The sequence below is a fragment of the Gossypium hirsutum genome, chromosome D05 (genome assembly GCF_007990345.1).
Source record: "Gossypium hirsutum isolate 1008001.06 chromosome D05, Gossypium_hirsutum_v2.1, whole genome shotgun sequence".
Taxonomy (NCBI): domain Eukaryota; kingdom Viridiplantae; phylum Streptophyta; class Magnoliopsida; order Malvales; family Malvaceae; genus Gossypium; species Gossypium hirsutum.
The window spans coordinates 46,883,620-46,907,340 of record NC_053441.1 but is presented as its reverse complement, the minus strand read 5'-3'; the positions used below and the strand labels follow the sequence as shown (position 1 = coordinate 46,907,340).

At 36.8% G+C, this 23,721-nt stretch overlaps 1 protein-coding gene across 1 annotated transcript; it reads left to right on the top strand.

The window, feature by feature from the left end:
* The first annotated feature begins 1,636 nt into the window (after window positions 1-1,636).
* LOC107939213 (uncharacterized) lies at window positions 1,637-3,332 on the top strand. Its single transcript, XM_016872506.1, has 4 exons — window positions 1,637-1,714; window positions 1,761-1,889; window positions 2,256-2,669; window positions 2,784-3,332. The coding sequence occupies exons 1-4, from the start codon at window positions 1,637-1,639 to the stop codon at window positions 3,330-3,332; spliced, it is 1,170 nt and encodes a 389-aa protein (XP_016727995.1).
* Window positions 3,333-23,721: the final 20,389 nt, after the last annotated feature.

The window sequence follows — 23,721 nt, the reverse complement described above, 5'->3', positions numbered from 1 at the left end:
TCGATAGGTTGGAGGAACTATGGTATGGTTCGGTATGGATGGAGTAAATTGTCTCGTTCCATTCTGTTTCCTCTTGTGATAATGTTATTGATGGATGGTAGTGCATTGCTTATGACTTACTGAGTTATAAACTCACTCGGTGTTTCCTTGTCACCCATTATAGGTTGCTTGGACTCATCTATTTTTGCGGGGTCAGGCCGTCATCGAAGTCATCACACCGGATAGCAAGTTTTGGTACTTTCTTCTTAGTTGGCTTAGAAGAACATTTTGGCATGTATAAGCTATTACGTTGTGTTTGAATTTTGGCATGTAAACTTTAAGCCATGCGAAAATGGCACGAATGTTCGATTGAGTTGGATCAAGGGTAGGCATGAGATGGACCTAGTCACTTTCGTAACAGATGCGGGCAGCAGCAGTGTCATGAGATTGAAAAATCACTAAAAATAGTAGGAGTGGAATTAATTGATGAATAAATTATGTAATCGAAGCTCGATGAGTCTGCTTTCATGAGGAAGTAACGAAAAGATCATATGGGCAGTATATTAAGAGATAATCAGATTATAGTGGGACAGGGCCAGAAAGGTTTCTGGATTCCCTGCTCCGACTTTGGAAATTCATTATAAATTAACCAGAGATAATTAGGGGTCGTACCATATATGTACAGATTCCTCTCTGAGTCTAGTTTTCATAGAAACAAACGGCATCAGTATTGAAGCCCCGTGTAGGGAGATATCCAAGTCGTAATGGGCAAAGGTCAGTGTAGTCGACCCCTGCAACTTGGGAGACTTTGACTAATAAACTGTACTAATTGGCCCGACCAAAAATTCTAGAAAAAATTACATAGATGGGCACATGAGTCTAGTTTCTGGGAAAAATTATGGAACTGATTTTCGAGTTACGAAACTCAAGATATGATTTTTAAAACGACTAGTACACAGATTGGGCAGTGTCTGGAAAATAAATTTTATAAGGGGTTAAAGTCAGTTAACACCTCGTGTTCGACTCCGGTGTCGGTTTCGGGTTCGGGGTGTTACAATATTTTTTATTTAGAGATTTATAAGACCTTGTGAAGAAAGAGAAAAGAATTGAGAAAATTGGCTGGAAACAAGAATCATCTGAATAGTAATCCAAATGATCGAAATGAAAATCCTCCCATTGGACGTGTGGTGGATGATCGAGATGGGCTAATTAGAGAGCATGTCATCCCAATGCTAGATGATCTGAATATAGAGATAGTTAGATCAAATATACAAGCTCAGCAATTTGAGTTGAAACCGGTAGTGTTCCAGAAGTTACAAACCATAGGACAGTTCAGTGGACTCCCTACTAAAGACCCACGATTACATTTAAGACTCTTTCTAGAAGTATGTGTTTCATTCAAACAACAACGTGTTCCTGAAGATGCCTTAAGACTTAAGTTATTCCTATATTCTTTAAGAGATTGTGCGAGAGCATGGCTAAATGCTTTGTTGTCAGGATTAGTGGCACCATGGAATGATCTTTGCCAAAGATTTCTGCTACGGTATAACCCGCCTACTCTGAATGCCAAGTTGAGAAATGATATTATGTCTTTTCGACAGATAGAGGATGAGACGCTATATGAAGCTTAGGAATGATTTAAGGAGTTAATTCGAAAATGTCTGATGCATGGAATCCAACACTGGACTCTCGAATGGAGATGTTTTATAACGAGTTGAATGCGTACACAAGGATGGTAGTTGATGCATCTACCAATGGTACGTTGTTGGAAAAAAACTTAGAATGAAGCATACGAGATCTTGGAAAAGATTTATAACAACGATTATCAGTATCCGACCATGAGAGTTGGGACGGGTAAGAGAGCTGCTGGTACCATCGAGCTTGATGCAATCACTTTGTTAACGGTCCAGGTATCTTCTCTAGCTAATATGATTAAAACAATGAAAAATCTAACTGCTATCTATGAGAAGAAATCAGTCAAGCTGTCATGCGTTTATTATGGTGAAGATCATGTGTTCGATGAATGCCCATCAAACCCAGCGTCAGTATACTACATGGGTAATTTTAATCGGAATAATAATCCCTATTCAACACTTACAACCTAGGGTGGAAGTAGCATCAAAATTTTAGTTGGAAAATCAAGGTGCGGGTAGTTCACACAATGTTGCAAGACAAAATATCCACAATGCACCGCGCGGTTATAATCATCCTATGCCGAGAAAAATGCTCAGCAAGGTTAGGTATCATCTTCTCATTCTATTGAATCTTTGTTAAAGGAGTATATGGCCAAAAATGATATTGTGATTCAGAGTCATGTTGCGTCTCTCCGAGCTCTTCAAAATCAAATAGAGCAAATTACAAATGCTCTAAATTTAAGGCCACAACAGGCATTGCCAAGTGATATTGAAAATCCGAGAACCCAAGGGAAGGAGCAGTGCAAGGCCATCACTCTTAGAAGTGGAACTCAGTTGGATAAAGTTGTTCAAGATGCCACGGCAGAAGAAGACAAATCCAACTACAATAAAAAAAAGATCTCTAAATGTAGTAAATGGCAAACAGCACCTAAAAAGAGTACACAGAAAAATGTTGTGACAAAATTAGAGCATGTTGCCAAAAAAATGCCACAGCAAAAGAATATCAGTAACCTGAAGGACGACCACCTATACCATTTCCTCAGCGATTCCATAATTGTAAACAAGAGGCCAAATTCAAAAAAAAATTAGAGGCTTTGAAGCAACTCCATAGTAACATACCGCTAGTCGAAGCTTTGAAGTAAATGCCTAATTACGTGAAATTCATGAAAGATATATTATCGAAGAAGCATAGGTTGGGAGAATTTTAGACTGTTACTCTTACAGAAGCATAGGTTGAAGAATAAGCTGTCTCCAAAGTTGAACGACACAGGGAGTTTCACTATCCCATGTTCAATTGGAAATCATTATGAAGGAAAAGAATTATGTGACCTAGGCGCAAGTATAAATATAATACCTATGTCTATTTTCAAGAAGCTAGGAATTGGGAAAGCAAGGCCTACCACAATGACGTTGCAATTAGCTGACGGATCTTACGTCCATCCAAAAGGTAAAATTAAAGATGCATTGATAAGGGTGGATAAATTTATCTTTCCTATAGATTTTCTTATTTTAGAATGTAAAGCTGACCATGATGTCCCAATTATTCTTGGAAGACCGTTTCTTGCTACTGGTAGGACCCTGATTGATGTGCACAAAGATGAGCTAACCATGAGAGTGAATGATCAGCAAGTCACTTTTAATGTGTTTGATGCCTTAAAATGCACAGATGAGAATGAGGAATGTCACATCATTGACTTTATAGAAATAATAGTTGGATGAATTCAAAATAACTTTCTACGACAATTCTAACAGTGAAGACGATTTGATGGAGCAAGGTGACACAGTAAGTTTTGAAGAGCTTGGTGAATTTATGGAAGTCCGGCATATAGTGGATAAGATAGGGAAGAAATTTGAATCCTTGGATTTATTAGATAGATCTTTTAAGCCTCCTAAACCATTTGTAAAGGAATCTCCCATACTAGAGTTAAAGCCTCTACCACAACATTTGAAATATGTGTATTTGGGAAATAACAGTACTTTTTCAGTTGTAATTTCTGCTAAGCTAACACCTGAGCAAGAGGACAGGTTGTTCGAAGTGTTACGGCGATCTAAAAGAGCACTGGGTTGGACCCTTGCCGATATAAAGGGAACTAGCCCTACATTTTGTATACCCAAAATTTTGCTAAAAGATTACCATAGTAAATCCATTGAACAACAGAGATGACTGAATCCAATTATGAAGGAAGTTGTTAAGAAACAAATTATCAAGTGGCTTGATGCTAACATTATTTACCCAATTTCAGACAGCTTGTGGGTCAGTCATGTGAATGTGTACCCAAAAATGAGGGTGTCATGGTAGTAAGTAATGACAACAATGAGCTCATACCGACTCGTACTGTTATGGGATGGAGAGTGTGTATAGACTACAATAGGCTTAACAAGGCAACTAGGAAGGATCATTTCCCTTTGTCATTCATCATTTCCCTTTGTCATTCATCGATCAAATGTTGGACATATTAGCTGTTAATGCTTTTTATTGATTCCTAGATGGTTATTCAGGATATAATTAGATTAGCACTTCAAGATCCAGAGAAGACAAATTTCACATGTCCATATGGTACATTTGCATTTAGGCGAATATCGTTCAGATTATGCAATGCCCCGACAACTTTCTAGCATTGCATGATGGCCATATTCTCGAACATGGCGGAAAATTTCCTTGAAGTTTTTATGGATGAATTCTCTATGTTAAAAATGATTTTGAAGATTGCTTAAGGAATTTGGAGATGGTTCTTATGCCACTATAAGAAACGAATCTAGAATTAAACTGGGAGAAATGCCATTTCATGGTCTCTGAAGGCATTGTCTTGGGACATAGGGTGTCATAGCAAAGAATTGAAGTAAACAGAGTGAAAATAGAAGTGATCGAAAAATTGCCACTGCCAACCAATGTTAATGGTATTAGAAGTTTTCTAAGACACGCAGGATTTTACATGAGATTTATCAAGGATTTTTTGAAAATCTCTAAACCCTTGTGTACTTTACTTGAACAGAATAAACCTTTTAATTTTGATGATCAATGTTTGCAGGTTTTCAATGAATTTAAGAAGCGACTTGTAGTAGCATCGATTGTGGTTGCTCCAGAATGGATATTGCCCTTTGAACTCATGTACGGCGCCAGTGATTATGTTGTGGGAGCAGTGTTGGGTCAAAGGAGAAACAAGGTACTACATGCAATATATTATTCTAGTAGGACATTAATAGAGGCTTATCTTAATTATACCACTATGGAGAAGGAAATACTGGCAGTGGTCTTTGCATTCGAAAAATTTTGTTCTTATTTAGTAGGAACAAAGATCAAAGTCTACACAAATAACTCGGCTATCAAGTACTTGGTACGAAAGAAAGATGCCAAGCCGAGATTGATTAGGTGGATACTCTTGTTACAAGATTTTGATTTGGAAAGTAGAGATTGGAAGGGAACCGAGAATTAAGTGGCTGACCATTTGTCAAGAATAAAATCGGGAAACGAATATGAAAGCAAGAAACATATTAAGGAAGAATTCCCAGATGAACAGTTGCTCATTGCCAAGGCATTACCCTGGTATGCCAACATAGTAAACTTCTTATTAAGTGGTGTAATGCCACCTAACTTCAATGCTCATAAAAGAAAAAAATTTCTTCACGATGCCAAATAGTACTATTGGGATGAACCATTCCTATTCAACCATTGTGTAGATCAAATAATTCGGAAGTACGTCCCCAACGATGAGATGCATAGTATCTTACAACATTGTCACTCAGCCCTATATGGAGGAATAAAAACAGCTGCCAATTTACTCCAATCAGGATTCTATTGGCCAACTTTATTTAAAGATGCTAATGAATTTTATAGGTCGTGTATCTGTTGTTAGAGAACAGGAAATGTGTCTATGAGACAAAAAATGTCGTTGCAAAGTATATTAGAGATTGAACTATTTGATGTATGAGGATTAGACTTTATGGGCCTATTTCCACCATCTGTGGGCAAGCTATATATAGTTTTGGCAGTATAATATATTTCTAAGTGGGTAGAAACAGTAGCCCTAGCCTCTAATGATGCTAAGCCGGTATTAAAAATTTTGCATAAGAATATTTTCACACGATTTGGTACACTGATAACCATTATTAGTGATAAGGGATCCCATTTTGATTGCAAACTGATGCCCAATGCCTTGCGCAAGTATGAGGGAAACATAGAATTGCCATGACATATCACCCTCAAACGAATGGTCAAGCTAAAATCTCTAATTGAGAAATTAAACAAATTCTGGAAAAAGTGGTGAATTCATCTTGAAAAGACTGGTCTACTAGATTGGATGAAGCTCTATGGGCATACCGAACTGCATTTAAAACACCATTAGGGATGTCACCTTTTAAACTTATGTATGATAAGCCATGTCATTTACCTATTAAAGTTGAGCAAAAAGCGTTTTGGGCAATTAAGAAGTTGAACATTGATTGGGCTGCTGCTGGCGACAAGACATTGCTAGAATTGAATAAGATAGAAGAATTTCAAGCACAAGCATATGAGAATGCTCGTTTATATAAGGAAAAGACCAAGCGATGGAATGATGACAGAATTTTGCCAAGGCAAATTGAACTTGGCAATATTCAACTAATATTCACTAAATGCTACTACTGCTACAAGGTATTCAACTAATATTCTAAAGAGGTCATTTTACTTTGAACATGGATTTTTATTAAAGGGTGAACCACACATGGGGTACAATGAATCGGTATCATCAATTGTAGAAAAGCACAACTGAAGCAGATTTTGTCTACACCTAAGGGATTTTGTGGGTAAAGTGGTAAGAGAGTTTTACGCTAATGTAAATTCCCCAGATTCTCCTGTCATTTATGTGAAGGGTAAATCTGTGCCATTCAACAAAGACCATATCAATGCCCAATTCGACATCGAGGAGGTTAGAGATGAGCATTATGAATTTGCTGAGATTATTACATTGGAGGAGTTGGCGAAAGTATTGGAAGATTTATGCGTTGAAGGAACGCAATGGGTTATTTCAAGCCTAGAGTGTTACACTGTTGAAAGAGCTACATTAAAACCAATTGGAAAGGTGTGGTACCACATTTTAAGGAGTTGTCTTATGTCGTTTGTGCATAATGCGACTGTTTTGAAAGAAAGAATGTTGCTGTTACATTCTATTTACAAGGAAGACAGATAAATGTAGGGAAGATTATCTTCCGAAAGGTCCATAGGTGTGCTGATAAGAATGTCGGGATTTTGAATTTTCCTTCCCTTATTTCTGCCCTATGTAAGATGGAAATGTGCCTTTAGTTGATGTTGAGGACATAACCCCCAATAAGGGTGGGATAACGCGATCAATTTTTTCCAAGCTACGAGGAACTAAGTTTGTCGTAACATCCCAGCACAATCAAGCTTTCCCTACCACACGTGTTCCCACAACAACATCTTCTGCCTCTCATGACCAAAAAATCTTGACTTCTCTAAAGTAGTTAGAACATAGGTTGTCTCTGATTGAGATACAGTAATACCAGATGATGGAAGAGTTGGAACAAAGAAACGCACGCCAGGCTCGGTACTGGTCGTATGTCAAAGATAGGGATTTGGATTTAAGATCGCTCCAAAAAAAATTTTGAGACCCATGCCAGAATTTCCTACTTTCTCAACTACTTTGCTCTCGTCTAAACAGTGCAAAGAAGAGCCAGTTCCATCCGCTACCAGAACTGACTTCATGACTAAAGGAGCCACTATAGATAAAGGAAAAGTTGTTGAAGAGGAGTTAGAAAAGTCATCCTCTGCCGTACTGAAGAAGGATGTAGAAGAAGGAAATGAACAAACAAATGTCCCTACCACTGCACCAACTAAAGCCACTAAAAAAGGTAAAACTCATGTACCGACATCTTTATCCACCTCCATGACTACACAGGATCAAGCAATCAATCAACTGATCAATGAATTAACAGAGACCAACAAAGAAGGTGAGGACGTTGACCTACAAAAAAGGAAGATGCGATACAAAAGTCAGTTCTCACAAGTCCACAAAAAAGAATTGAATGAAGTGCCAATGTTCTAGTCCAAGAAAGTTAAGTTTTTTTTTCTTTCATGCATTGCACAATTTTGTTTGCCATTTGTGTGCATATTCATACTTGTTATATATTGTTCATGATTTTACATGCATTGAGGACAATGCATCCCTTAGGTTTGGGGGTGTATTGTGTGCATCTTGGTTGCATTTTGTATTTGTTATGTTCATTTTGGTATATAGGATATTTTTTCATTGCATAATAACTATGAAATATTGTTTTGTCTATAAGAAGTACATTTTTCTTTATGATGTTCGATGATGAGCTTAAATTTTTTTTTTTGATATACCTAGAATAGGTAACAATGGATTGAATGAAGTTAGCTAGGCTAAGTTGCTTGGAAATTGATTTTTAAAAATGGGATGTCCTATACTCTATTTTTTTGGGGCGAGTTTCGCAATATAGTAAGTATATTTTAATGCCCTTAGGGATTTTTGAAACCAAACACTAGTTAAATTGCTACGGCATTTTTTTAAATAAGTATGCACTCCAATACTTATAGTTGCTAAGTAGGTCAACATCACTTTGTTTCCTCCATCGTGCTGTTGATTAGAAAGGAGGGTCTAAGTAAGATTGTGTGATATAATTTTAGGGGCATTCCGCTGTAGCAAAGGACACAGTAGCTAAGAAGGTAGTTGTATGCTCCGTCCATCTTTTTAGTTAAAAGCCTTAGCTTCATGAGTGACTTTTGGTTTAAATTGTGACATGATGAGGTACTCAAAAATTTGATGTATGCTCCATCATGATTGTCAAGTCAAAAACATTTTTGTGACATGAATAAATCCCTTAATATGGTTTCCATTAAAAAAGAAAAAAAGGGAAAAAAAGAAAGAAAATAAAAGAATAAAGAAGAATAAATATATGGAAATGTGAATAATATATTTTGATATGGGGGTAAAGCAAGTGGCCTCCAATGAATGAGCTAAGTGAATAAAAAGATATTTCCTATAGGACGAAAGAAATAATGCATTGGTACTTTCGAAAATTTTGTTTTCAGGGAGAAATTTTTGCACTGCCTTTGCTAAACAAACCTGACATTCGAATCAGTTTTAGGAAAAAAACAATATTACTGAGAAGGAAGTATAAATTGTTTCTCGAATAGCTAGGCAGTACAAGAAGGTTTTTTTTGCCAAGGCAAAATAGGTCCATTCATGCATTTAGGTGTATTTTGCTTTAGGACAAGCAATAAATCAAGTTTGGGGGTGTGATAACTCTTGAAAAGGGCTATATTCCATGCCTCTAGACTTAGCTAATTTCTTGTACTTAAGTATATTATGTTGCATTTTAGGACATTTTACTTAGCATTTTTAGTATTGCATTAAGACATGGAATGTGTTGGAATTAGGTTCTTTTAATCGCTTGCTGTGCAGTTTTTTGTGTGTTTGTGTGGTAGGAACAAGTTTTGGAACGAGGAAATAAAGGAGTGAAGTCAGGGCAAAGTGCAAAGAGTTTGCCAGCATGGATATCATGGCAATATCGAGAAGACCAAGTCAACATTTTTCACGCAACAGTCCCAACTCAAATTCTAACTTGTACTAGATAAATCCCCTTAAAAGAGGAGAAGATATTCACAAGTTGTTAGCCGAACCTAGCCTAATCTATCTATAAAAGTAGATGAAGGGGACCTAAAAAATGGCGAACAAAAAAAAGTACGAGAGATCCTTATGCGTGAAAAACGGTTCGGATGCACAAAAGAAAGGAAGTTGAAGGCAGTCCTTCTTAGCCATCACAGGACGCTATGCTACCGAAGTGTGGACTGGGCAAGTGAAAGATGTTTCCCTAAGTTCTTCCATTATTTCCATTAGTGTTCCTTCAAAATATTGAATTAAAGTAGTTGAACACAATGTCGGATTAACATTTTGGTTTGGAATTGTATTTATCAGCCCATGAGCTAAATCTCATAGGGTTGAGATTACTTTCGATGAAACCTTAAACTGTTTTTATGGATGCAATATATCTCTAAGTTATTTTACTATTTCATTTGATTGTTCTTATTTCTTACTTAAAATGCAAATGATCTTTAGACATAGAAGACTATTCGATACTTATAAATTGATTCTAATTCTGAAAGGGTTAGATTGGTTGGATTAAAATTAAATGAAATGATCAAGTATTCGATAGACACTTGTAGTTGACTCTAGACATAGAGTCATGATCATACAGAAGGAACCAATGGAAGATAACTAAAAAGCCTATAGACACGGGCAAGGTAACTTAAGGTTTTGCTTTCGTGAGAGGCAGGCTATTTTAGAACACCTCTATGCAGTAACGTAGATACGATTTCACCAAAGCATTATTGGCAGTAAAGGTCAATTATGGGTAATCTCAACCTTTCGAATCAACATCACTCTATCCTTGTTCTTTGTCGTAGTAACTTTACCACAACATATTTAGTTGTTTATTTCTTTGTTTACATTCTATTCGGATAATCACTCTCGTTATTGCCATTACATTTATGCTCTCACTTTTGCCATAGCATTTCCGATTATTCATCAATTCCATCTATCACATACATCATCATTCCTTTGAATTTTCACTGCAGACTTATCTTATTTTACCATAGCATATTATTCGTCAATCTTGCCATAACATTAACCATTTTACAATAACTTGACCAATTTTGTGCCTCAATCTAGACCTCGTGGGAACGATACTAACTCATCACTTTATTACTTGAACCGACGTGTATACTTGCACAAAATCACACATTATTTTACATGAGACACAAACTCAACTTCATGTTCCGATGCCAAACAAGGCAACTCTTTAGGAAACACGTAAGGAAAATCCTTAACAGTGTGAATATCCTGAACTCTCAACTCCTTACTAATTGAATTCATCATATAGGCTAAGTAAGCTTCACAACCTTTTCTCATCATCTTCTCAGCCTTCATAGTTGAAACGACATTAGACATAAATCCCAGTCTTTCACCAACAACAACTTCCAACCCATCACTATTCCTTAAAGTAATTTATTTGTCTCAAATTCTACCTTAGCCTTATGCTCAGTCAACTAATCCATACCAAGAATAACATCAAACCCATAGAAAGGAAATTTCATAAGATTAACAAGGAAAAAGTGCCCTTGAATTTTAAGGGGGCATCTACGATGAACTTTCTTCACTATCACACTATATCCAAAGGAACTAATTATAGTCATACCCAAATCAATAGTCTTTATAGGAATCCCTAACTTACAAGCCAATTCACTCAAAATATACGAATGTGTAGAACCAGGATCAACCAAAGAAAATAATGAAGTAGACTACAAAGTAAAAGTACCTCTGATAACATTCGCCGGATCCTGATCCTCTGATTCTTTAAAAACATAAACCCGAGCTGGCCTTCTAAACTTAACCTATGAAGCCACAGTATTAGCAACAATTCACTGTCCAACCAATCTCCCATTACCTCTACCGCGACCATGGCCTCTAGTAGGTGTAGAAACAGTGTCGAACTTTGAGTCTATGAAACCTCAACTCTGTTTGGGCAATCCCTTAGAAAATGTTCCTTCGAAACACACTTAAAAAAACAAACTATCAACTTACGACACTCACCAGAATGCCTACGCTTACAATGTGCACAAAGTGGCTATCCAGAACCACTTATCGAACCACTAGTTCTAACCACAACGCTACTCTACTGCCTAGACTGACTTGGTCGAGACCCATGTCTCGCACCCATACTAGAAATCTGACTATCACACCCTTGTTTAGGTGGTCAACCTAATGCACCATCAGAAAACCTCTTAACAGATTTAGTAACCACAGAATGAGGCGTCTCAACTACGTTTCCTCCACTATTTTAACTCTCTTGACTAACTCATCAAACATCTCCATGTTCTAAGCTATGAAGTAAACCTGAATCTCACGATTAAGCCCAAATTAGAACCTCTTACAACGGTCCCTATGAGAAAGAACCATCTTAGGAGTACACTGACTAAGTCGCACAAACTCTGCTTCATAGTCAACAATGAACAAATCACCCTGAACCAAATCCAAGAACTCACGTTTACGGCCTCCATATACTGCTTGCCCATGAACTTCCTCTTAAACACCTTAAGAAAATAACCCTAAGTCAAAAGATCAGTGGTAGTACCTCTCTTAACCGTCTTCCACCAACGATGAGCCTCACCATCGAGTAGGGACACAGTACAACCAAACTTCTCCTCGTCAAAAAAGGACATCTCCTTGAGGATCCTTCCAAGTCCTTCCAATTAGTACTTAGCTACAGTCGGATTAGTACCTTTTACCCCAGAAAACTCTTTACTGCCCAACTCATATAAACATTCAAGCAAAAACCCTCGATTAAAAAATGTAGGATTGGCAGGTGTAGGAGTAGGATTAGCACCAGGAATCACTGAAACACTCTAATCATTGCTTTCATTAGAGCGCAAACACCCTCATCAGGTATGTTCACTCTACGCGGCGGCACAAGAAGTGCAGAGGATGTACCATCTTCTTGAGCACTAGCTCTCACATTAACTCGTCTATAAGGCATATCTAATAATCTAACATATAAACAAACAAAAAAAAGTTGTGAGTGGCGTGCAAGCAAACTTTAGAATTAAAGGCAATGTGTTCCTGTTCCTACTCTACATACAATTCAATTAGAGACATTTCAACAATTTTAAGAATTCAGAACAATTTAAACACTTGGGTTTCTAAATCCATGGGTTACGAAAGCCCAATCAACACATCAACAATCACCTAGGTTTGAGTATTAGTGAACCTTGACTCTGATACCACCAAATTTAATACCATATACTTTACCCGATCGTTGAGCCCAAATATTAGGATGTCACACCCTCTCACATGATACATAGTACCAATGAGTTTATTATCAAAGAAACGTCTTTCATTTTAGCATTTACACGAGTTTTAAGTCAAATATACTCTTAATTATCATTAAGACTTACTACACACACTTTAATTAAGCATATAATAATAGTTGCACATGCATGAGGGTCACTTAGCAAAATTTCAAAACTGACTATGTAGGTATCGATATTGGAACATGGGTATTGATATTTTCCTTACACGGTATCGATATCGATTGAAAAATTGATACCAAAATAGTATTTTGTTTCTTGTTTAAAAATAAAACACCAGAAGTTATCGGTACCTTTCAATATGTATCAGTAATTTTACCCCGAGTATCGATACTCATGATATGGTATCGATAAAAAATTACAACCTTTTATTAGATCCATTTTGAGTTGGAACATCCATTGATTTGTTGACTTCCTCTCAAAATTCAAGATCCACCATTAAAGAACCATGTGTTCTTAGAAGAAGATGACATTGATAAAAATCCTTTAACTGGCTCTCAAATCATGTAAAAATATTTCTAATCGTCATAAAAACAAGTTTAGGATTGAAGATTACCTTTGATTCGCTCTAAATTCATTGATTGAAAATATTAATTCATGAAACTTGAGAAATTTCAAAATATATGTGGCTACTTTTGAGAATAATTTCGGGTGAATTGAGAGAGTATTTTAAGAAGAAAAATTTGTTGGATCTATTATATGATAATAGATCTTTAAAATCATGTAAAGAAAATGAATTTTAAGGCTCTGTAATTTGATGTAAAATGTGTGAAAAGTGGGCTAGATACATTAGTTTTAAAACTGAACCACTCCCTTACTTTACCATTTAATCATTTCCCTCCAAAATTCTGAATTTTAAGGTTTATTTGCCATATATATACTCTAAATTTTCCCTTGTTTTACAATTAAATTATATTTAATTAATATTTAAATTTATTCAAATTACCTCCAATAAAAATTATTTTAAAATTCTTTTTCAACCCAAATTGATTATTTTCACTAATAACTATTTAAAATCTTTAAAATTAATTTTTCGAAAATATATATTTTTAAAATTTTCCAGAGTATTGTTTAAGCGATTTTAGATGAAATTAACCTCCTAAATTAAATTAAAAATTACTAGAAGCCCTATAAATTCCTAGTTTCACACTCAAAATCTGAAAAATATACCCAAAACTACTAGACTCGGTCTAGGGAAATTACCTGCCTAAGCTAAAAATAGCAAGCAATCAACTCCCTCCTCCTTCATTCAAGGGCCGACCACATGGGGAGAGAAAATCAAGGCCCTCAAATCCTAGTTTTAGCTATCCCTCGCTAGTATAAATAGACCCTCACTTTGTCATTCATTCATCACTCAATTCACTCATCCATCTCTCTTCATTTCCTCTCCCATTTGTTCTATATTTTCTCTCTTTTCTAATTCCCTATATTTCCCCCTCTCGAAAGAGCATTTTCAAGGTTTGAGAGAAGCCTTATTCGGCCACATTGAGAGCTTCTTGGCTTGGATGTTTGTCAATAAAGGAAGAGCAACGGAAGGAGAAAGCAAGTTGTGCTTCGTAAACCTACCAAAAATGGCTTACAGTTTCATCTTTCCTTTAAATCTTTTACTTTTTCTCAATTTAATGAACATGATTTGATGCGACCCTAGCTCGAGAAGTTACCACTGAACCCGTTGAGCTGCCACAAGGACCTATAACTCAGTCACGAGCTAAGAGGTTTCAAGATGCGTTAGCAAGCTATGTTGTTGATCGAGCTTGGGGAGAGCAAGTAGCCGAATCCATTGATCATGCTTGGACCAGCTCAATAGGTGTCCCTTGAATTTATTGCAAGCTGAACTTTAATTTAATTAAACTCATCTTAGTTAATAATTAAGTTGCTAGACTTTATTTTTTTTTATTAAACTCATTTTAGTTAATTAATTGCTGGAATAAATGCTTATCTTAGTTTATTTAATTGCTGGAATAACTTATTGTTAAATATGTTTAATTACAGTTTATTAAATTAAGTTAAGTGTTTACAGTTTATTAATTACGCTTATTTAGTGTGTTTTAATGTGTTTTAATGTGTTTGTTAATAAATGCTTGTAGGTGACTATTTAGTTGGAATCAGTTATGTACAAGGGCTATTACAAAGTGATAAATGCGAATATTCAGCTGGAATTGGTTACATACAAGGGGCTGTTACAACAATAAAAGGAGAGCAATATGCATCATTAAAAGTCGTCAGCCTCTCCATCTTCTTCAAGGAGCTGTTCAAGAATAGCAATGGACAAAGGAGTGATTACAAATTCCATAACTGATTGCCTCTTTAAGAACACTCCATGGTCTGTTTGTATGCCCAAAAATATCATGAATGTTGTTGGTGTTTATTCGGCTGTCCAAGGGAGAATTTAAAGCTTATCCTAAACTCTTTGGCTGGTCAAAAATGAAACCTAATCGTTCAAGCTTATTAAATCAGCTGAATTAGAACATTAAATCTTATTGATAGTTGCTGTTACTTAGGCCTAGAATTTCAAGAGTTGTGCTTAGTGATTAAGTTTTATTTCAGCTCATTATTAGCTCATTTAAGCTGAACAATTGTGACTTTTCGGCTAGGCCTTATCTAGCACTATAAATACTTGTAATCAGCTCATTGTAAGGGACTTTTGCCAAATTTATGCTTAAACTGAAACTTGTGAGATTTCCAACTCTCCTAGTCACTTCAAGACTGAATTGACTTGTCAAGTTTTCTTATGGCATCATTCTTTCTTTTGTTTAAACCGAATTTATCACCTTTTTGTATGTGTGGCATTCATATGCCTTCGGTTCCTATCACTTTTGATAGCGGGTCAAGGTCCTTGCTGTTTGTTATTATTTTTTTGAAAACCATAAATCACCTAAGAGCCATTTTGAGACTCGGGTCAACAATCCAATATTGTTTGTTCATTCTTGGTCTTAGTCAAAATATCCATTATTTACTAAACCATTTTACCTACTACCATTGTTTGAAGTCATTTATCCTATTTTGTTTCGTTAACCCCGAGACAACTTTATCTTTACTCAATTCACGATCAGGCAATCTAAACGACTCGAATCATTCCGAAATGAGTTCGTATCATGATTGCAACTAAGTGTTTTGTTTTCAATAAAATCATGATTGCTTAAATCTGTTGGTGTTAGAATACTTTGATTTTTATAGTTTAGTTTATTTAATTATGTTAAAGGTATTATATGCTTTCAATCTATTTACTTATGCAAGTAAGAATCGACGTTCTCGGCATTACGGTATTGTAGTTCATTTAAAAAAAAAGCATCCATTCAAATTCAAGGAATGAATATCAAGTTTTGCAAGTAAAACAAAAAGAAAAAAAAGTTAGTTTTGAAAATTCTACTTGCTGCCCAAAATCATCCATTCAATATCCTACCAATCGGCCACACCATAACCCAACCATTTGTTTCTAACCTACCTTCTTGTCCTACAATAATTCCTACCTTTAAATCGACAACGCTTTGTAAATCGACCCACAACAACTGCTTCTAAGTCTAACTAGTCCTTTTGAAAACTTGGAGAGGCAGAGTGTGATTTCTTTGTGAGTGGATAGTGAGGTTTTTTTTTTGTTGTGAGTTCCTAAAATGTCACAAAGCCCGGAAAGAAATCCAAAAGTAGAACGCAGGTTCCGTCCTGTAAGAAACGTTAGAGTAGGCATGCCATATCTCACCCTTCAAGCACTCATGCGAGAAATGGAGCGGTTATTCGATCGTAAACTTGAACAAAACGAAATCAATTATTTCGAGTCGACACACAAGAACAGCGTGTGGCAATTCCAGAAGGTGTAGGCAAGAGCACGGGCATCAAAATAGTGATCATTCATCTGCCTGAAGTGTACATCAACGAGGCCGCCAAAAACATTGGGGCCCTAGAGACGGAGATCGTCCAGGTGACAACCTTAAGAATATTAAGATGACGATTCCACCATTCCAAGGTAAGAATGACCCTGAAGCTTATTTGGAATGGGAAAAGAAGATTGAGCTCGTTTTCGAATGTCATAATTATTCAGAGAGCAAAAAGGTAAAGCTCGCGGCAATTGAGTTTTCAAAATATTTATTTGTGTGGTGGTACCAGCTAGTAACGAGTCAAAGACGAAATGGTGAAAGACCCATCTCCACTTGGGCTGAAATGAAGTCTGTCATGCAGAAACAATTTATTCCTTTGTACTACCATCGTGATCTATATCAACGACTCCAAAACCTTACTCAAGGTAATAGAAGCATTGAAGACTATTATAAAAAATAGAGATAGCAATAATCCGAGCTGATATCAAAGAGGATCAAGAGGTGACAATGGCCAGATTCCTTGCAGGCTTAAACCGTGATATTGCCAACATAGTTGAATTACAACACTATGTTGAAGTGATGGACATAGTCCACATAGAAATTGAGATTGAAAAATAACTCAAACGAAAAGGAGTTAGTCGATCCTATGCCAATCCTTCCACTAACAAATGAGCCATGGAGTCAACAAACCCCCTATTCGAACAAATGAGCCAGTTGTAACAGCTAAATCCAATCAGTCCGTTGGCAAGTCAAGTCGAAATAAAAATGAGCAAGTGCAAAATCGCACGAGAGACATAAAATGTTTCAAGTGTCAAGGCTGGGGGCAAATAGCTAGCCAATGTCCCAATCGACATATTATGGTGGTAAGAGGGCCAATGGTGAAATCGAATCCGAGGAGGAGGATGAAAATGAGCCTAAAATGTCATCCAATGATGATGATGAAAATTTAGAGTTACCGGTTGAAGGTGAAATCCTTGTGGTGAAACGAAGCCTCAACGTCTAAAGTGATGAAATTGATCAACAAAGGGAGAATATTTTCCACACACGATGCCACATCCAGGGCAAGGTATGTAGTATGATCATTGATGGTGGAAGCTGTACTAATGTAGCAAGTAACATGCTGGTGGAAAAGCTAGGTTTGGCCACGACCAAACACCCAACTCCATACAAGTTGCAATGGTTGAATGATGGACGCGAGCTTAAAGTGACAAAGAAAGTTGTGGTAGCATTTTCCATCAGGAAGTACCAAGACGAACTGGTGTGCGATGTAGTTCCCATGCACATGGGACATCTCCTTTTGAGGCGTCCATGGCAGTTTTATAGGCGCGTGATCCATGATAGTTATACAAATCGATATACATTTAAGCACTGTGGCAAAAATGTAACCTTAGCGCCACTGACTCCAAAACAAGTGTACCAAGATCAATTGAAATTAAAAGAAAAGAAAGAAAAAGTACAAGAAAAAAGATTGAAAAAGAGAAAGAAAAGAAAAACGATAAAAAGAAAGGAAAAAGTGAGGGAGTGGAGGTAAAAGTACGAGAGGAACAAGAAAGTCAAAAAGAAAATGAGAGTGGTAAAATGAGCATATTTTCGAGGGAAAAAGAAATAAGAAAGTCCTTGTTGTTACACCAGCCCGTGTTTGTACTTATGTACAAGGAATGTTTATTCGATGCTAACGAACTTGATAACTCTTTGCCTTTTTCTGTTGTTTCGTTGCTTCAGGAATTCGAAGACGTTTTCCAGGAAGAAGTGCCTAGCAGATTGCCTTCTTTTCGAGGTATCGAACACCAAATAGACTTTGTTCTTGGGGCTACGATTCCGAATCGACTAGATTACCGAAGCAACCCTGAAGAAACTAAGGAGTTGCAATGCCAAGTAGGGGAATTAATGGAGAAAGGTTATATACGGGAGAGTCTAAGTCCATGCGCAGTACCCGTTCTATTTGTGCCTAAAAAGGATGGTTCATGGAGGATGTACGTAGATTGCCAAGCCATCAACAATATTACCGTCAAATACCGTCATCCCATCTCTAGACTTGATGATATGTTGGACGAGCTTAGCGGTGCTAAGTTGTTCTCTAAGATCGACCTGAAAAGTGGCTATCATCAAATTCGCATACGGGAGGGCGATGAGTGGAAGACCGCGTTCAAAACCAAATACGATTTGTATGAGTGGCTAGAGATGCCATTCGGCCTCACCAATGCCCCGAGTACTTTCATGAGGTTGATGAACCACGTTTTGAGTTCTTTTATTGGTCATTTCTGTGTAGTTTATTTTGACGATTTAATTTATAGCAAATCCTTATCTGACCATCTTGAACATTTGCATGTTGTTTTGGGGGTTTTACAAAAGGAAGTATTATATGCAAACCTTAAGAAATGTAACTTTTGTACTCACAAAGTTGTTTTTCTAGGTTTTGTTGTAAGTGCGAGTGGTCTCAAGGTGGATCAATACAAGATTAAAGCGATACAAGAATGGCCACGTCCGACCAACATCAGCCAAGTTAGAAGCTTTCATGGCCTTGCAAGCTTATATAGGAGATTTTTATCGAACTTTAGCACTCTTGTTGCCCCATTAACAGATATTATCAAAACAATTCTTCTTTCATTTGGTCTGATGAACAAGAATCTGCTTTTGATAAAATCAAAGATTGTTTAACTAATGCTCTACTTTTGTGTTTACCGGATTTTAACAAAATTTTCAAAGTGGAATGTGATGCTTCTCGCATAGGAATAGGTGCGGTTTTAACACAAGATGGGTGTCCAGTGGCTTATTTCAGCGTGAAACTTAATGGGGCTACGCTCAACTACCCTACCTATGACAAGGAAATGTACCTGTTGATACGTGCATTAGAGACATGGCAGCATTACCTTTGGCTGAAGGAGTTCGTTATACACATGGACCATGAGCCTTTGAATCATTTGAGAGGGCAAACCAAGCTTAACAAACGTCACGCAAAATGGGTTGAGTTCTTAGAATCTTTTCCATATGTCATTAAATATAAGCAAGGTAAGGAAAATATCATTGCAAATGCTTTGTCACGAAGGTATACTCTTTTAAACCGTTTGGATGTTAAATTGCTAAGTTTTGTTTATTTGAAGGATTTATATGCTAATGATTCTAATTTTGGAGAAATTTACAAGTTATGTGTGCAAGGTGCGTATGATAAGTACTATCGGCAATACAGATTCCTTTTTAGAGAAAACAAATTGTGCATACCCTAAGGATTAACTAGAGACGTGTTGGTTCATGAAGTACACAGCGGCACTTTAATCGGACATTTCGGTATTGCCAAAACTTTGGTTATTCTTCAAGAACACTTCTATTGGTCGAAGATGAAATGAGATGTGGCTAAAGTGTGCTATCTTTGTATTGCTTGCAAGAAGGCGAAATCAAGGATCTAGCCACATGGCTCTATACTTCGTTGCCAATTACGGAAGCACAATGGATGGATATTTCTATGGATTTTGTTTTAGGCCTTCCTAGAACAAAGAGAGACAAAGACTCTGTGTTTGTTGTAGTTGATCAGTTTTCAAAAATGGCTCATTTCATTGCATGTAATAAAACTGACGATGCTATAAATATTGCTAATCTATTTTTTAGGGAGATCGTGCAGCTGCATGGCGTTCCAATAACCATCGTTTTGGACTGAGACACCAAGTTTCTCAGCCATTTTTGGGGGACCTTATGGGGAAAGCTTGGCACTAAGCTGTTATTTTCAACAACAACCATCCCCAAACCGAAAGCCAAACAGAGGTCGTTAATCGAGTTTTATCAACACTACTGCGGGCCATTATTCAAAAGAATCTAAAGACTTGGGAGGAGTGTCTACCTCACATTGAATTTGCGTACAATCGATCGGTACACTTGGCTACGAAGTATTCGCCATTTGAGGTAGTGTATGGATTTAATCCATTAACTCCATTGGATTTGTTACATTTACCTTCTGATCAGCTGGTGCATGTAGATGGAAAGAAAAAGGAAGATTTTGTGAAACAATTACATCAGCGAGTTAGGGATAATATTGCACGTAGAACTGAGCAATATGTTTGTAAAGTCAACAAGGGACGTAAACTAGTGACGTTTGAACCCAGTGACTGAGTTTGGATTCACATGCGTAAGGACAGATTCCTAGTTCAAAGACGATCCAAACTTTTTCCAAGGGGAGACGGTCCTTTTCAAATCTTGGAAAGGATTAATGATAACGCCTATAAGTTAGACTTACCTGGTGAGTATGGGGTTAGTGCTACTTTTAATGTTACTGATTTATCCTTTATTGATGTAGGTGACGATTTGGAGACAAATCACCTAGAAAAGGGAGGATGATACGACCCTAGCTCGGGAAGTTACCACCAAGCCCGTTGAGCTGCCACAATGACCTATAACTCAGTCACGAGCTAAGAGGTTTCAAGATGCGTTAGCAAGCTATGTTGATCGAGCTTGGGGAGAGCAAGTAGCCGAATCCATTGATCATGCTTGGACCAACTCTGTGACAGCCCTAATTCGACCCTAGTCAGAATGTGGTTTCGGGACCACAAAACCGAGTCATAAAATTTAGTTAAAATTTTATTTGCATATCTTATATGTGTGATAGTACTTGTACAAAAATTTGATGTTTTAATTTTATATTAGGAATGTGAATTTTGCTTGAAAGGATCTAGTTGAAAGACTTGGAAAATTATGATAGGTAAATAAGTAAGGACCAAATAGTATTAAAGTGGGAAAGTGTTGTCCTTGCATGTCAAATTAGCCAAACTAAAGCATAGTGGCCGGCCATGCTATGGGTGGAAACATGTCTCCAACATGTTATGCTAGTGATGTATGTTAAGAAAAATAAAATAATGAGCATGGTGATTAAATAATGAAAGGAAGGGTGATGAAAAAAAAATATGGTCTCATCCATACCCCCTTGTTGCCGTGAATTGAAGAAAGAAAACAAAAAAAAAAGTGTTCATTCTTGAACATCCTTGGCCGAATAGAGGAAAGAAAGGAAGGGGAAAAGCTTGAGAAAATCGGCTATGGTGGTTTGCTAGACTAAGGTATGTTTGATGTTGTCCTTGAGATGCATGCATGTTTTAGTAATTGACTTGAGTTCTAAATAGCCCATGTTCAAATCTTGAATCTTGTTGGTAACATGAGCAATCGGTCATGAGAAAGTGTTCAAGAAATGGTTGTTGTTCATGTTATTTGGATGAGAAATGGTGAGTTTTGTTGTTTCATGTTAAAGTTAGGTGAATGGTGATAGAGGAGTGTTTGAACTATAAAAAGAATCGGCTACCTTGTTATGAGCTAGGGCCGAATGTGAGTTTGGTTGTGTTTGAATATTACATGCTTGGTAGAATGGTGGATGAAGGTGCCGAATGTATGTTGGATTGATAGAGTCTCCAAATTGATTTTATGTGTGTATGCATGACCGAATATACGTGGTCACATGAGTAAGGAAATGAGTTATTTGATATGTGGTAAAAGTTAAGTACTAAATCGAAGGTTGCTAAAATTGCCATTTCTTTAGCCGAATATGTGTTTGATCAATGAAGGAATTGTTGAAGAATATAGGTGAACTTGGTGAGAGTATTCGGCTTAGTGTATAAATGATATAAAGATTTTAGGAAATTGTTTTGGTTAGGTGTATGTATGATTAAGTATATTCGGCAATATACTTAAAGTGGGTACATGATATTACATTATAATTATTGAGCTTAAGTATATGGATATGTGTATATGTGGTCATATAATGACATTTTGGTTTGAAAATTTAATGATATGTGATTGCCGAATGTGATAAATAAATTCATGTTATTGGGTTAAATATTGAATACTCTTGTTTGTATTATTTAAGCTCAAGAACCTAAAGGAGAGGCGTCCAACAAGGGGAAATCGAAGGTCATCGAGTAGCCGACTCGGAATTATTTTACCCAACATAAAGTAAGTCATTAAGCATATAGTTGGTATTAATTCAAATGGTCATAACGTTTATGTAATGATGCTGAATGGAATGAATAAATATATAAATATGCATGTACGTATGTGATGATGAAAGTGTTGAATGAAAAGAAAAGAGGTGAGATGTTTTGAGTTGTTGATCTCGGCACTAAATGTGCGGGTATAAACATTTATGACCATAAGATTGGCGCTACGTGTGCGGGTTTAAATTGTGCAGCACTAAGTGTGCGAATTGACTATGTAGCACTAAGTGTGCGAGTTTGATTATGTAGCACTAAGTGTGCGAGTTTGACTATGTAGCACTAAGTGTGCGAGTTTGATTATGTAGCACTAGGTGTGCGAGCTGATTATATAGCACTGAGTGTGCGGACTTAATATGTTCTTGAATCATTATGGACACTAAGTGTGCGACGCTATTGAGTCGATCACGGACAGCGGATCGGGTAAGTATCTTGAGCTCATGGCTAATAGGTGCTATGTCTATATTTGGAGTTGAGCTTGGTAAGTTTGAACCCATGTGACGAATATACTTGAAGTCACGTACATAAGATTTATCGTGGAATGGGTGAAAGGCCGTTTAGTTGTATGATTGTAACGAAAATAAAATGATTTATGAAAATGCCTCGAATATCCTATTGATGAGTATATGGAATGTGAATGCATGATTTGGTATGAGATTGAACCAATAGGTCGGAGGAACTATGGTATGGTTCGGTATGGATGGAGTAACTAGCCTCGTTCCATTTTGTTTCCTCTTGTGATAATGTTATTAATGGATGGTAGTGTATTGCTTATGACTTACTGAGTTATAAACTCACTCGGTGTTTCCTTGTCACCTATTCTAGGTTTCTTGGACCCGTCTCTTTTTGCGTGGTCGGGCCGTCATCGAAGTCATCACACCGGATAGCAAGTTTTGGTACTTTCTTCTTAGTTGGGTTAGGAGAACATTTCGGCATGTATAGGCTATTATGTTGTGTTTGAACTTTGGTATGTAATCTTTTAGCCATGCGAAAATGGCATAAATGTTCGGTTGGGTTTGGATTCATACGTTAGGTCGCAAATCTTGATAATTCGACCTTTTTATGCCATACGTCATGGTTGATTATTTTGGTGTTAAAATTCATGATATGGCAATAGTGTAGTAGGGGGAAGTTTGACAATGATTAGCCTTTGGCATGGTTAGTCATGATCATAATTTGTGATATGCATGATGAATTATTAGTTAGATCAAGGAGTAAACACGAAGTGGGCATAGTTGCTTTCGTAACAGATGCTGGCAGCAGCAGTGACATGAGATTGAAAAATCACTAAAAATAGTAGGAGTGGAATTAATTGATGAATAAATTATGTAATCGAAGTTCGATGAGTCTATTTTCATATAGAAGTAACGAAAGGATCATATGGACAGTATGTTAAGAGATAATCAGGTTCTCGTGGGACAGGGCCAGAACGGTTTCTGGATTCCCTGCTCCAA

Coding starts and splice junctions, on each gene's coding strand:
- LOC107939213 (XM_016872506.1), top strand. CDS start 1,637: ATGTCTGATGCATGGAATCCAACACTGGACTCTCGAATGGAGATGTTT. Junction 1,715..1,760: donor TGAATGCGTACACAAGGATG/GTAGTTGATGCA, acceptor AAAAAAACTTAG/AATGAAGCATACGAGATCTT. Junction 2,670..2,783: donor TCCTCAGCGATTCCATAATT/GTAAACAAGAGG, acceptor AATTCATGAAAG/ATATATTATCGAAGAAGCAT.